General features: G+C 33.8%; 1 protein-coding gene and 1 long non-coding RNA gene across 2 annotated transcripts; both read right to left on the reverse strand.

The window, feature by feature from the left end:
• Positions 1 to 4,417: 4,417 nt before the first annotated feature.
• Positions 4,418 to 7,217, reverse strand: LOC132732322 (uncharacterized). Its single transcript, XR_009626011.1, has 2 exons — positions 6,153 to 7,217; positions 4,418 to 6,020 (listed from the first exon to the last, which is right to left on the reverse strand). It is a non-coding gene; the product is annotated as an uncharacterized LOC132732322 (long non-coding RNA).
• Positions 7,218 to 7,233: 16 nt separating this feature from the next.
• On the reverse strand, positions 7,234 to 12,298 carry LOC132732323 (F-box/LRR-repeat protein 2-like). The gene is made up of 2 exons (XM_060718724.1): positions 12,158 to 12,298; positions 7,234 to 10,207 (listed from the first exon to the last, which is right to left on the reverse strand). The coding sequence occupies exons 1-2, from the start codon at positions 12,182 to 12,184 to the stop codon at positions 8,324 to 8,326; spliced, it is 1,911 nt and encodes a 636-aa protein (XP_060574707.1). The 5' UTR covers positions 12,185 to 12,298; the 3' UTR covers positions 7,234 to 8,323.
• Between the last annotated feature and the right edge of the window lie 2,488 nt (positions 12,299 to 14,786).

Below are 14,786 nucleotides of genomic sequence, written 5' to 3' on the forward strand. Positions count from 1 at the left end.
AAACTAGACGAGCAATTGAACAATGTCATCTTCCGAAGTAATGTAACATTTGTTCTGGTAGGCTATGTAAGGAACATTCACTTAAATAAAAAAGCAATTTTACGACCTTATTTACCTTTATAAATATATGTTAAATCTACTTTATCAATAAGCAATACACAATTGGTGAATTCTCAGGAGAAATACAGTTATTGTTAAATGAGCCACGTCATGATAAAACCAATGTAATGCGTTTGCGACCAGCATTGATCCAGACCAGCCTGCGCATCCTCAAGGTCTGATCAGGATCCATGCTGTTCGCTTACCAACTCTATTACAAGTAGAGACAGATAGCGAACAGCTCCTGATCAGTCTGCGTGGATGCCCAAGCTGGTCTGGATCCATGCTGGTCGCAAACGCACTTTGTTGGTTTTGTTGTGACACGTCTCAAATACAGTTATTGTTAAATTTTATATTACTTTTCTCTATCTCTATGTATTGTTAAATTTTGATCATATCTGTTCTGTTGGAAATAAAAATTTACATTTGTATGTTATATAATTAGATTTTAATTTCTAAACTTTTTTGTCTGTAAACAGAATGCTGGGTCTTTGTATAGGATGATATTCATAGCATTGATTGCTGAACTTTTACTTTTGAATGTTTGGGTGTTTTGGATATAATGGGATAAAAACCTAGTGTTATGTTAGGAATCGATTTTGTTTATGTGGTAATGTTAACTTAAGAAATAAAGGGCTTCAAACAAGATATTTTGTTTGAAAAATAGCTTAAGCTTCTAAAGTATGAAACAATTCAAAGTATCAGATTATTTTTGATGCTGAAGTGAACTAATGGAACATTAAGAATTTGACTGATAGAAAAAGTTTTTCTATTGGGATATCATTGCTTGTGTTTATAGCCAAGAAAGGTTTGCAGCCAATAATAGCTAAGGATAGAATGCCATTAAAGTGTCATTGTGACAACTTGAGCGTTGTACTTTGTATGTTTTCTGGAATGTGTTTTATGTAATAAAGATTTGTACTTTTAAGAGTGTGCTGTGTGTTTGTGTTTAGGACAAAAAGTGGTAAATTACATTGGTTTCATGAATGTGCATACTTTGTTTGTTGAAAGTTCGTGTGTTTATGTCTTTATTTTTTATTTTTGTTTGTTACTGAACTTATTCTTTATTTTAGTGGTACTGCATGCTAGTTTGGACTTTTATATTTTCACATATCTGTTTTATGATTGTGTATCAACAGTCTTTTCCTCCAGCTTGTGATTAGTTTGAATTCAATCAGAGCAGATTTTCCAGAGCTGATAAGTTATTTAAAATCTTGATATATAAACATAAAAAAGTATTTTTATTCCATTATTAAAGAATTACAGAGAAAAGACCCATACATGTAATTCCTTTGAAGATTTAGTTTCAAATACAATAGTCGAGTTATTTTATTGAAAACTTTTAAAAAGTATATGCATTTTAGATTTTTGAAAATTGGAGAAAAGACTAAAGATGTAAATTTATTTTAATCATTGTTTTAGTTTCATTTCTAAGAATTATTTAGTTATTTTGTGAAAAACTTAATTGACATCTTGCATGTGTTTCTGCCATGGTTGTTGAGAAGAATTGGTAAAAAAAAGAGAAGATATTTTATATATGGAGGCAGCTCATCAGCTTTAGATAACATTTTCATATCATTTGATGTTTTTTGTTTTCATTTCTTTGTTTTATTTTCAATGCTCACAGAAGTATTTTTTTCTGCTTAAACTAGCTGTACATTGGCTAAATGCTTTTATTTTATTACAAGAATCTCAATCACTCTTTATGAAGTTTAAAGGTCTTTGCTAGTCTCCAGATCTGCAAGTCTGTATTCATACTGCAGCACATGTTTTCTGGTGATGATTGGGTTGAAGACAGATTATCTGATGATATTTGTCCTTAAATTTCAATTTCTACACTGTTACAGATTGACTGATCTATGTAGTTTAATTTGGCACTTGCAAAATAAACACAGAAAAAAATGGTTAGTACTGGTACTTTATCCTGGAACATTCAATAGGTAATTGTCCTAAATTATGTGATATGAAAACGGGTGTTTAACCCAACCAACTACATGTAGGCCAAGAGAATTTTATTTAGTTTATACAATGTATCATCAGGTGTTTCAGCTTTTATCATGTGTACATTTCAACAGGAATTTTCAGATTTTACTCATTTATACTCTGGACACCTTATACTTTTGTTCTTTTTTTTAAAAGTCTAGTGTTATTGAGTGAAAGATCATTTATGTCATTGTTTTATTACCCCAGATGTTAAAAATTTTATGTTGGAAGTCTGTATTGCACTTTAACAAAAATAGTTTTAGTCATTTTAATTTATTTTTTTTATCAATATTTGTTATAGAATTTAGTTCATAGACAATTTTTCTTATGTAATGTGTCCTTTAGTCTTTATTTAGCTCAAGTTTTTAATGTCATTAGAAAATTCCTTAATTGAAAGAGTTAACCAAAATTATGGCGTTTATCCATTACCTGTCAAGATTTTCTGCAGAAAACACTTCCCAAGAAATATGCTAAAAAACTTTTGTTTTAATAATTTTTTAAAAGTGCTCAGTGCTCACATTTTAACCATTTTTCCCCTAGTGTTTTATGACTTACTGGTGGATATTCCTCTATAAAAGGTTAATTTGTAATGTGCTGAAAATTTGTTTTTGAAAATTGTTACTTCATATTGCATCATACAGGATTAAAATCTTAACATAACCACTACTTGTTGAAATGATGTCATTGAGCAATATATATATGTCAATAAATATTCTATTGTATTTAGCATGCTTTGTTGAAATACTGTTTTTTTATGTTCCCCCCCCCCCCCCCCCCCTTCAAAAAAAAAAAAAAAAAAATCAATATAAAAATGGGAAGGCATAAACAGTACAGTATCTATATATACGAAGAGTCCTTTTCGCACAATTAAATTAGAAGGGCTGGCAACAGTTCAATGCTTAAAAAAAAAGTGCCTGTTCATGTTTAAATAAATGCTAACAAATAATCAGCTGAAGTAAGAATGGTGCTTACCCGCAACATAGCTTAATTTCTACAAAATGACTAGTCTTAATAGTTGGACAGCAAGACCGACTTATTTTTTACATAGAGGATATTGAATGAGTGTAAATTCAATACTGAATTTTGAAAATACAATACTGAATTTATTGACCGAGTTGAATAAAATTAAATTATGGGAGCCTCTGGCGAGCATATTACTTTATTCGACGAGTTCAGTAAATTCAGTATTGAAATTACACAATTATAATATTCTATTTATCACAATCATATCCAACATAAAAAGTGTTTAAAGTGAAAAAGAATCATTTTTCAATAACACACCTATACTGTAACGCTAACATTTAGCACGTCAAACTATGCTTGTTTAATGCAAATGATGTCACTTCAAAATATATGCACAGCCGTGCAATACCGTTTTTACAGTCGAAATCAGCATGAGTATGTGATAAAAACTGATATTACATAGATGTCTGTCTATACCTTTATGAAGGGTGGCCATAGAATATAGCAAATGCCCTAGCCCACAATATGTTGGCCTGCAAAATGACCAGTACAGCTGAGCCAGAAAAACTGTCTGTACCTTTTCTTCAGGAGCTGAACATTGTGTTTCAGTTACTGTGTTAATGAATATTATTATCTCCCTCGGAGGGTAAATCTTGAAAGAATTCATCATCAGTCTTTGTTCTAACACCAGCAAATTATACATGTAAGGCTGTTCTACCTGTTCAGTAAATAAAATGTAACCTTTGTTTGGGTTAGAATTATATACAAATTAATTAATTGCAGTCTATACATAAAAGTACATTAATGCATTGGCATACTTCTGCGTTTCACATTAGGAAAACTTGTCACATTCAAAGGCTAGGTCAACAGTTTAAAATATAATGGCTATAATGTCAAAATATTTCATTGATGTTTGAGTCTAGTCATATTTTTGTCATACATCCACAGATACTTTTAAAATAATTGGACTCATTGAGAATATGAGAAGGTATTTGTTAATGTTTCTATATTCTAGTAACACTTTTTTTTATAGTAACCATGCATTTGATGCAAGTCAAGGTCATGGTTCCTCTACTTGGCCCTGACAGTCCCTAGTTACATGTTCAATGAGATGTTGTAGATAGTTTAACTGTTGAAGTTATACCCCAGACGAGCATTAAAAGTAACTGAAGGCAGATCCAAAATTAAGCAAGGTAAAGTGAATGTTCTTGGACACTGCACTTCCCCTCACTGGTCTCTTTTACTTTCCTGTAGTTAAAATCAAATTCCTGCAATTATTTACAATTTATTCTCCAGACAAGAGACTGACAGACAGAAAGTTAGTGACTCTAACATCTCCCTCTGGGAATTCATGTAAAATGAACAATGCTAACACCTTTGAGAATGATTTATTGGAAATCAGTGTATCACAGATGATGAAACTTGTAACAGTAATTAAAATATAACAACAGAATCATTAATAACAACATCAATAAAATAATAATAACAAAGTAACATATCATATGTTATAAGATATCATATCTGAAGATCTACCAATAAAATCTGAATATAATACATGTATAATTAAGAAACAACTCTAATAACATAATTGTTGACTGCTGTCAACATACATACTATAGTATTATTTGTCAGTTTTATAATAAATAATTGAATTACATCTTTACCATGCCTTTGACCCCTTGTAGCTGAAGGGTTGCCTTTAAGGGTAGAAGCATTGGAATTGCAGCTACCGGGTTCAAATTACCTGAGTCTATGTATCTCTTAGCTCCAGCAGGTGGGATGGTTTTGACACCTGGTGTTACTAAAAGTTTGTCACACCCGAGGCCAAAATCATCTTTCCTGTTTTGGTGCCATATCACCTGAATTGTTTTGGTCCGCCGTAAAACCACACAAACAACTTTGACCAAAAATAAACCCAAACTATCATTCTTTTACTTCAATCAACAAAACATTAAATTTTCATTGAAAAAGAGTCAGATGTTATAATGAATTTGTTAATCCTTTTAAAATGTTTAACAAACTATATTTAAAATACCATAAACAATGCAACAGTGCTTTCATTAATTCAATCACAAAATAACACAATTGCTATATGAAATAAATTTTCATTCAAATAAAAGTTCATTGTATCAGCTCAAAGTCTCAATAATTTTTAAATTTTATGTCAAAATGAAAAATTATGTAAGATGGAAGAATTCAATTAACATTCAATTTTATCAGATTTTCTCATGCATTCATTGTGATGCCATGATATGGAAGACCAATGGAATGTGACATTAGATAATGATCTTGTTTGCTTTTATTATAAAATCTGAATGATGGAAATTCTGTGGAATGTTACGTAACATCATATAAAACATTTAAAATTGACATCGTACAGAAAATGTATAATCAAATTTTAAATGAAGAAATGACTATCAGCATATAATTGTCAAAAATACAGGGTACAAAAATATTTTGAGTCGTTTCTATTATAAAAAAACATTGTCATGGGACTTTGGATTAGAAATTCCTGAAATTTGAAAAACAAACCAAATCAGGTTTATACTCGACTATTCCTGTGATATCATTTATGAGTTATAACCACTTTTCAAGCTGTTACCTAAAGGTGAGTGATAAATACAGGCTTTTGTTAGTAACTAATTATACTTGTACAACATGTGGAAATTTGTAACCTGACTGTAACAGGTATATATGGAAAAATGGCTTTTAATTCATTTCAATACAGCATTTATACATCCATGTAAAAATGTTAATAACCATAAAAGATGGCAATTAATCACCTTTTAGGTATATAAGGCATTGATCTTGGTATCAGAAAACCTGGCTTGCATACAATCTTATAATATTCTCCATATAGCAAATATACGTACCCTGTCTATATAAGCATATAAATACAAAATCCTTATAATATATGAGCTGTGTCACGACAAAACCAAAATATGGTTTTGCGACCAGCATGGATCCAGACCAGCCTGCACAGCCGCACAGTCTGATCAGGATCCATGCTGTTTGCTTACAAACCCTGTAGCAAGTAGAGAAACTGATAGCGAACAGCATGGATCCTGATCAGACTGCATGGATGCGCAGGCTGGTCTAGATCCAACACAGAAAGTAGGGAGATCGGGCCACTCAAGTGGAAGATTGATTGAAACTGGCATTATTTCAGGAATCAGAAAAGTACATATGCAAAGAGGGCATAAATAGCAATGAAAAGTTCATAACATGAAAATGACCACAAAAAAACAAGAGGGCCATGATGGCCCTGAGGTCGCTCACCTGTATATAGCCCCCCCCCCCCGGCCCAATTTTTACCCAAGGGCTTTTATTTGTTTATTTGAACAGACTTGGTAGACACCCATAAGAAGATGTTTCATGCAAAACATCTAAGTTCTAGCTCATTGGGTTTTTTAAAAGAAGATTTTTTAAGTTTTTACTATACACATAGAGTAAAAAACAATGACACCCCTCGGGCAGGGCCAGTTTTGACCCCTGGGCTTTTATTTGAACAAACTTTGTAGATATTTACTTAAAGATGTTTCATGCTTAATATCTAAACTCTAGTTATTTGGGTTTTTTCAAAGAAGATTTTTAAGTTTTTGCTATGTATATAAGGAAAATCAATGACCCCCGTGGCGGGGCCAGTTTTGACCCCAGGGCTTTTATTTGAACATACTTGGTAGACACCCATTAGAACATGTCTCATGCTGAATATCTTAGCTCTAGCTCTTTGAGTTCTTTAAAAGAAGATTTTATAAGTTTTTACTATATGCATATAAGGAAAATCAATGACCCCTGGGGAGGGGCCAATTTGGACCCCAGGGGTTTTATTTGAACAAACTTGGTAGACATTCACTAGAAGATGTTTCATGCCAAATATATAAGCTTTAGCTCTTACAGTTCTTTAAAAGAAGATTTTTTAAGTTTTTACTATATGCATATAGGGAAAATCAATGACCCCCTGGGGCGGGGCCAATTTTGACCCCAGGGCTTTTATTTGAACAAACTTGGTAGACATTTACTAGAAGATGTTTTATGCCAAATATCTAAGATCTAGCTCTTACGGTTCTTTAAAAGAAGATTTTTTAAGTTTAAACTATATGCATATAGGGAAAATCAATTACCCCCCAGGGCGGGGCCAATTTTGACCCCAGGGCTTTTATTTGAACAAACTTGGTTACTTGATTACAAAGTTAACCTTCACATATAATTTTGTCAAGGAACAAAACAGAATGAGTTACCTCTCTTAGTTTTTTTTATATCATACACAGGTTTCAAAGCCATTGCTGTGAAACTTCAAGAAATGCAGATAATTTGGTTACAAGACATATGGTTTCTTTATTCACTTTAATAAATTGTGAATTTACAATTTACCCTCTGTTTAAATAATGATAAGTTTGATAAAGGATTTCATTATCAAAATTCTAAAAATGAGCACAAAACAGCGTGAAATTTCCTTGCATAGATGCAAAAGGTTTTCTATCTCTACATTGATGATCCAGCCACCAGCTATCAACTGTTAAAAATCAACCAAGTAATAATAAATTGGTCTGAAATGATTGTTGCTCAAAAAAATAATTATGAGATGGGCATTTGAAATTTACTAGTGTGGGTTGACCAAAAGGTTTCCAATTTTTACTTATTTTCACTACCCTTTATGACTTATATTTCATTTAGCAATGTATAATTATTGTATAGATCTATAGAATCATACAAAGTAAATTCTTTATCTTTGTTAATTATACCTTCCATATATTCCCCCCCCTCCCACTATCTTTCAGTGATATATGAGAGCTAAATATAAACACAATACAGATCTATGAGGTAGACAATAAAGAACTAAACGAAAATTTTCAAGAATGAACAAACTTAAATTTTGATCAAATGCCCAAATACATGCACAACATGAATATCATGAAAATCGCTAGGATACAAATATTTCTGTATTCAGATTATTAAAATGTGGTATTACCTGTATATCAAATTTAAAACAAATATCTCTTGATGTACATTTTCTTTTTTTTTATCACACTTTTGTTACTTTCAAAAGATCTTGATTATAATATAGTAAAAGTTCAAACCTAGTTCTGTTTAAACATTATTTCAATGTTCAACTGGTCAATCATCTGATAAATAGTTTTGATCCAGCTAATGACTTCTTTGCAAATTAAATAAATCAAATAGGCCTTACAGCACAAATGAAATAAATTAACCAAAGCAAAGCCAAAACATGTCGTCCCACTACAAAAATGTTAAATTTTTGGTGAAAGTTTAAACTTTAGGATGCACCAATCATTCTTTTTTGAACAGTTTGAAGTGTTTTACACTTGTTCTCTAGGTTTTCAATAGCTTCATGTGAAAGTCCTCCACAGAATGACACATCTAAAACTTTCAATCTCTTACAGTTATCTTTCATGTAATCGACACTCTTATCAGTGAGCTTATCACATCCAAATACATTCAACATCTGAAGTCTCGGAAGGCGAGTTGTTATGGTTGCCATGGCACTGTCTGTCAAAGACCCACACTGTGACAAATTTAACTCCTCAATACTTGGGTTGTTTCGGACAATCTGTGCAACACCCTCGGGGGTCAAGTCCGGCAATATTCCTAGAGAGAGAACTCGGATCTCTGGGAATTTCACTGCTTGCATTAAACTTGTGTCAGTTAATTTCTTACAAGCTGTAAGATCCAAATATTTCAACCCAACAAGGTTGCTGATGGCAACAGGATTCTTTTGGGAATTCAACGAATTTTTACGTATTTCATCAACGCTTGATTCTTTCTTTTTATCAGTAGGTTTTTTGAAGATGACTGTTGATGGGAATTTTCTGGTACATCTACATTCTCCATCAGTCTCATCATGCTTATGCTGGTTTCCCTCTGTAAGAAGACCTAGCAACCCTAAATCTGTAACTTCTTTACACCAAGCCAGACGCAAGAATCTCAGGTATTTCAGACTAGAGGATATTGAGTGGACACTGTGGTCGGTAATCTTGAAGCAAGAGCCAAGGTCAAGGTGTGTCAACAGTGGTAAACATTCACACGCCTTTTCAACGAATGAATCTCCGACAAGTGAGCAACAGTTCAAGTTCAAATGTGTCAAAACCGTTGTTTCACCTTCCCGACAAATCCCCTTAATAAGCCCTACGGAGGTGATTTGGAAACATTCAGAAATATCTAACACTTCAAGCTGGTTTAGCTGACTCATACTTGTCACAGATTTGTCGGTTATCTGCTTACATTTGTTTACATAAAGATTTTGGAGCTGCTTTAACCTTGTAGAAACCGTCATAAGAGACGAGTTGGTAAGATCAGCACATTCACGAACATCAAGACTCTTCAACTGTGCCTGATGTTTACAAATGCTGGCGATGCCCTCATCACTTATATTTCTACAGCCAGTCAGAATGAGCTCCTGCAACTCTAGACCAGACACCGCTACAATCTCTTCTAAATGCTCATCTTCAATTTGTGTTTTGGACAAGTTCAATGACGTTAGACACTGTTGAGTGACGATAAAGTCTAGAAAGTTTTTAAACGTCAGCACAGAACTACTGGCAATACGACTTGACTTATTTGGATAGTAAACATCACTACTAAATGCCATTTGAGTACCTGCAAGTGCTAGCTTCTCAACATTTTCACACACAGTCATTATCCTGTTAAATGTTGCATCAGACATGTATCTAATGGAAGACAAATTTACATCTAAGACATTGATCAATGACGCCTTTAAAAGCTGCATATCTGTGTTTTTCTCCAACAACGATCCTGACATAAACAAAGAATTACAGCAACTCAGATCTAGTGTTACCAGATTCGTACATTTTGACAACAGTTCAACAAATGTCCTCTCTGTTATATTGCTTCCTCTAAGAGATAAACTTCTCAGGTTGGCTGACAGATGCTCACAGGATTTTAGAAGCACAGCCTTTGCATCAAGAGATGAATCAAAATTGTTTAAAACCAGATGAGGAAGCCTTCTGCGTGACAGGCTAGGTATTGCTCTTGTTGTCTGCTCGGAGGAAGAAGCATAGAAATGGATAATGATGTCACGCTGAAGAATAGGATCTAGTGAAGCCTCGTACCAACTGCGACAAACTAAGGCTGCATCTTTCCTGTCTGATACAGACAGAAAACGCATGATATGACTCACAACCTGCAAAATAGAAAAATAATAATCCTTTAACGCTATCATGACAGCCCCTCAGTATATACATGAAGCCTTAATAATTGTCGTCTGGCAACTTTATAAATGTTGATATTGTTTGGCAATTAAATCCAAAAAGACATTGAAAGTCAATATTCAAATTCAATGTGAAATTTCAACCCATTTCCTTAAGTAGTTTTGAACATACCAATTTGCATGCAAAATTTGTGACTAAAGTGTGACACAAAGGGCAGTCATAATTACGCAAGCAAGAATGCAAGAAAAGAATCACACACTGGCTGTAGTCACAGATGGGAATATCTAGAAACTCAACAGTCTTGTTACCACTGTAAACAGTTACCATCCAGCTAGATATTTCGGTCTGTACCGGTAATATGCTGGTAGCCGTTGTAAGATTCTTCTAATATGGACTCTATGATGAGACTATCTTTTTCAAATTAATTTACATGTATATAGTTGTTTAGGACACAAAATAATTTTTAACTGGTTAGTAACAATTTAGGAATACCGTCTTTTTGAAATGATTGGTATTAATGATTGGCGCTTCAAATGCCTAAAAATCAAGATTAATTGTACATTTCATTATCCCGTAATGGCATTACTTCATGAGCATTTTGTGAAAAATGGCTGTTTTCATTTAAAAGTCTCCTGTTACAAGTTCAAATTGCTATAAAACTATAAAAAACTGCTTCAATACTAACCAAACTTGGCACAAATGTTGACTGGACCATTGCCTTTGTAACAACATGCCCATGCTTAAATTTCCTGTTACCATGGCATCGAGGGGATATCTCAAAATTGCCAAAAATCACTATTTTGCGTTGATTTTTTCCATCAAAATTGATTTCAAAGTGCTGCAACTTCTCAATGGATTGAGATAGAGTCAAATGCTTTTCAGCATTGGTTACAGGTTACCTTATGATTGATCTGGGGTCATTTTTAGCCTCTCGCAAGTCCAAAATTTTCTTCTCAAACCCCCCAAACAGAAGGGGGCACATCCCCCTTCTAACAACCCCCTGATCAGGCTGATGTAGGCTATCTTTTGGTTGGGGGGGGGGGGCGCGCCGAAAAAGTGGTCACTTTTTTCAACAACATTTCTCAAACAAAAACAAGGCATTTTTCTCCATTTGAGACAACAAAAAGGGGATGGGGGTGGAAAAGGCGTTAAAAGGTGTGTAGGCCTATATCTGGTAATTGACCTTTTCGAAAACCTAGCTAAACACCGTTTTCCGGTATGTTACCGTTTTAGCTCTGGGGAATTACACCAAATGAAGTACATAACACAGTTACGTGATATTTCTATTTTTCTATCATTATTTAACCGTTTAAGGTGAAAAAAATTGATGTTTTTGAAAATTATCAATATTCCTTTCATATCTAATGCAAAGTATTAAAAAAAAAATATTTATAATGAAAATCAATAAAATTCAAACAGACGTAGTGGAATCTTCCATAATAAATAAGGTTATTTTTTGCATAAACATGTGTATTTACTTTATTTTTTGTATGGAATTATTCATACAATGATATTTAATTATTTTCTTATAAAGAAATAACTGTTTTATTTCAATTTAAATTGAAAAAAGGCCGAAAACAACGAGTTCGCTATTACACTCCATTAGGTGAATTCCCCAGAGCTATGTACAGAAAGTACCGGAAAACGGCGTTTACCTAGGTTTTCGAATTCGTGAATGGGTTATTTGTTGATCCCATTCTTAAACTTATCATATTTATAATCACCTGGAAGAGATCGCCTAAGTTTATCTGTTTATCACCCTATAGGTATGTTCATCACAGTATTACATGATGAGCATTCATTTTAGATCCTGGAGTCTTATCTATAGATCTAGCCAAGCGTTCAATGTTTTTTTAGGGGAAAAAGAGCTGACAAAGTGACATTAATTTACGTGTAGAATATAGCAGAAAATAAAATTATACCTCCACGGGAAGCCGTGCTGAAGCCATGACTTCCGTTTTCCTTTCACAACAAATTAGTTTTTCATTATCTCATGATCTTGTGATACAATAAATGAAAAAGTCAAGGCCATTTATTTATTTACATAACTTTGCAAACTGCTCGCCACAGATAGACTAAAGAAAATCATGTTCCGTCCATGTACCGACAAGTGGCGCATTAATTTGTCAAAGCTATCCAAGTTAAATTTGAATCTTGTCTGGTTACAGGGGGCACATCATGAAAATATAGATAGGCGACCTGAACAAGCAATCTGAGTACATGTATGTACGTGTGAGCAATTCATCCGGTCTTTATAATTGTTACGACTTGGCGGGTTAAAGTTACAGTCACGTGATCAAGTATCTTGGCACGTGCACTAGAGACTGTCCAGTAATAGTCTTATTGTTTTTTGCTGTTTACATTTAGATTAAATTAATAATTTCAGATAAAATGAATAGACCTGCCCATAATCATCTCCATATTACATCATGAACATTTTTATATGAATCGGAGTTAACTGTGACCAATTATAACTGTGGCTTAAAGAGGTTTAATGTCCGCGTGGCGATACCACGTGACCTTTCGGATACGGAACGCGTGCATTTTTGCCCGATTCATGTATTGCGTTTTTGTCGTTGTTGTTGTCGCGTGCGTGCGTGTGTGTTTATCAACATCGCTGTGGTTACCCAACTGATTTCGACGAGGTAAGGTGCAGGGTACCCGTGAATGCATGAATAAAAAATTTAAGCTACTCACGGTTTCGTTTTTGGGACATTCGAGAACAGTTATTTTTTCATAGCTTTGGTACTCTCATGGTTCTACTTGCTTGTGGCTATGTAGTATACATGTTTAATCTCTAATTATACAATCATAAAAGACAAGGAAAACGATATGAGGTTATTTTGCGTATTATTCTTTTTTAGTGATTTACTTTTTTTTCTTAAAATGTATCTGTAAATTTTACAAGTAATTTTGTAAGAGATAACAGAGACCAGGGTCTATCAATATCTCTATATTAAGTAGACTTAATCCTTCTTGACTTCTCTAAGGCCTTTGATATGGCCAACCATGAAAAACTTCTGTATAAGCTGCATTTCTACGGTATTAGGGGTCAAACTCTTAAATGGATCAAAGGTTTTCTTGATAACAGGTCACAGTCCGTGGTGGTAAATGGCTCAACATACAGCTCCATACCAGTCTCCTCCGGTGTTCCCCAGGGCTCGGTCCTCGGTCCTCTCTTATTTCTTATATACATCAATGACCTTCCTGAATATGTCCAATCCTCTAAAGTCCGCCTATTTGCTGATGACACGGCCATCTATCTATCTCTGACTGTCGCTTCTCATTCTAGATTACTGCAACATGACCGCGTACAAGACACTTGTCAGGCCCCAGCTTGAGTACAGCTCCACGGTCTGGTCCCTCTACACAGGAACTCTCATTGACCAGATAGAATCCGTCCAGATAAGGGCTGCTAGGTGGGTCAAACATGACTTCGGCCGTATGTAAAGTGTCACTGACATGTTGTCTTCCCTTCAATGGAGGCGCCTTGACCTTCGGCGTATTGATTAACGCCTGGTCATGTTTCACAACATCTTGCATGACCAGGTGGCTATATCCCTTTCCCAAAGTATATCATCCCTCTTACAAGATCATCTAGAACATCCCATCTCCATGCGTTCCAACAAGTCCAAACTAAAACTGATTACTATAAATATTCATTTTTCCCAAGAACAATAGTCTACTGGAATGCTTTACCACCTGATATCATAAACTTGTCTGGCCCCGAGTTCAGTCTGGCTGTAAGCCGGATTGAACATACGTCTCCCTAAAATATCTATTCTGTTTTTAACAATATACTCATTTCCATTACTTTATATTCTTTTATTTCAGCTCTTTTACTAACATTCTTGTCAGTTGATGCGCGTCAAGTTTAGGTCCCCAGCAGGGGTTTGACTATATGGAAGATAGATATCTCTAGAGATGATTTTTAGTTAAGTACGAGATATTTAACAGCGACCTTAAGTTATATTTTTTTCTGAGAAACAATTCTATGTTTTTCAAACTTAGTATTTCAGTAATTTTATCTTGGAAAAAGTGCTTTAATTACTTATAATGTGTATAATTATAGACGTTGAAATATGATTTTTGAACAGAGTAAAAACAGTGTGTTCGGTATTAATTACCACCTTAATATGACTCACGGATTTATATGACTTTAAGTCAAAACAAAAAATCACTAGTTCGGTACAAATTGCAATGTCGAATGTTTTCAGGAACCATCTTAATTTTGATATTCCGTGGATATCTTGTACAATTTCAGTTGATCTGTGCCGTTTATTTTTGTAAAAAAACCCATATATTTTCGATAAAAAACATGCATGAATCGGGCAACACGTGTTACGTATCCTAAACGTCACGTGGTATCGTCACACTAAAGACATGAAACATTAAACTTACATTTTATTTCATTTGTTTTTTTAGAAAATAAATTATAACTATATATGATTTAATGATTTGAGGATAAAATATTAAAATGAAATCTTATTATACGCAGAGCAATTTTAAAAGTAAGTTACATTTTTGATTGGCAGATTATGCCGTAAAATT

This window comes from Ruditapes philippinarum, unplaced genomic scaffold (genome assembly GCF_026571515.1).
Source record: "Ruditapes philippinarum isolate M1 unplaced genomic scaffold, ASM2657151v2 ctg864_1_1_1_1, whole genome shotgun sequence".
Lineage (NCBI taxonomy): Eukaryota > Metazoa > Mollusca > Bivalvia > Venerida > Veneridae > Ruditapes > Ruditapes philippinarum.

Bases quoted from the DNA above. Each gene is read 5' to 3' on its own strand.
- LOC132732323 (XM_060718724.1), bottom strand. From the start codon at position 12,184: ATGGCTTCAGCACGGCTTCCCGTGGAG. The intron at 10,208-12,157 runs GTATAATTTTAT...TCTATTTTGCAG, and splicing joins CAGCACGGCTTCCCGTGGAG to GTTGTGAGTCATATCATGCG.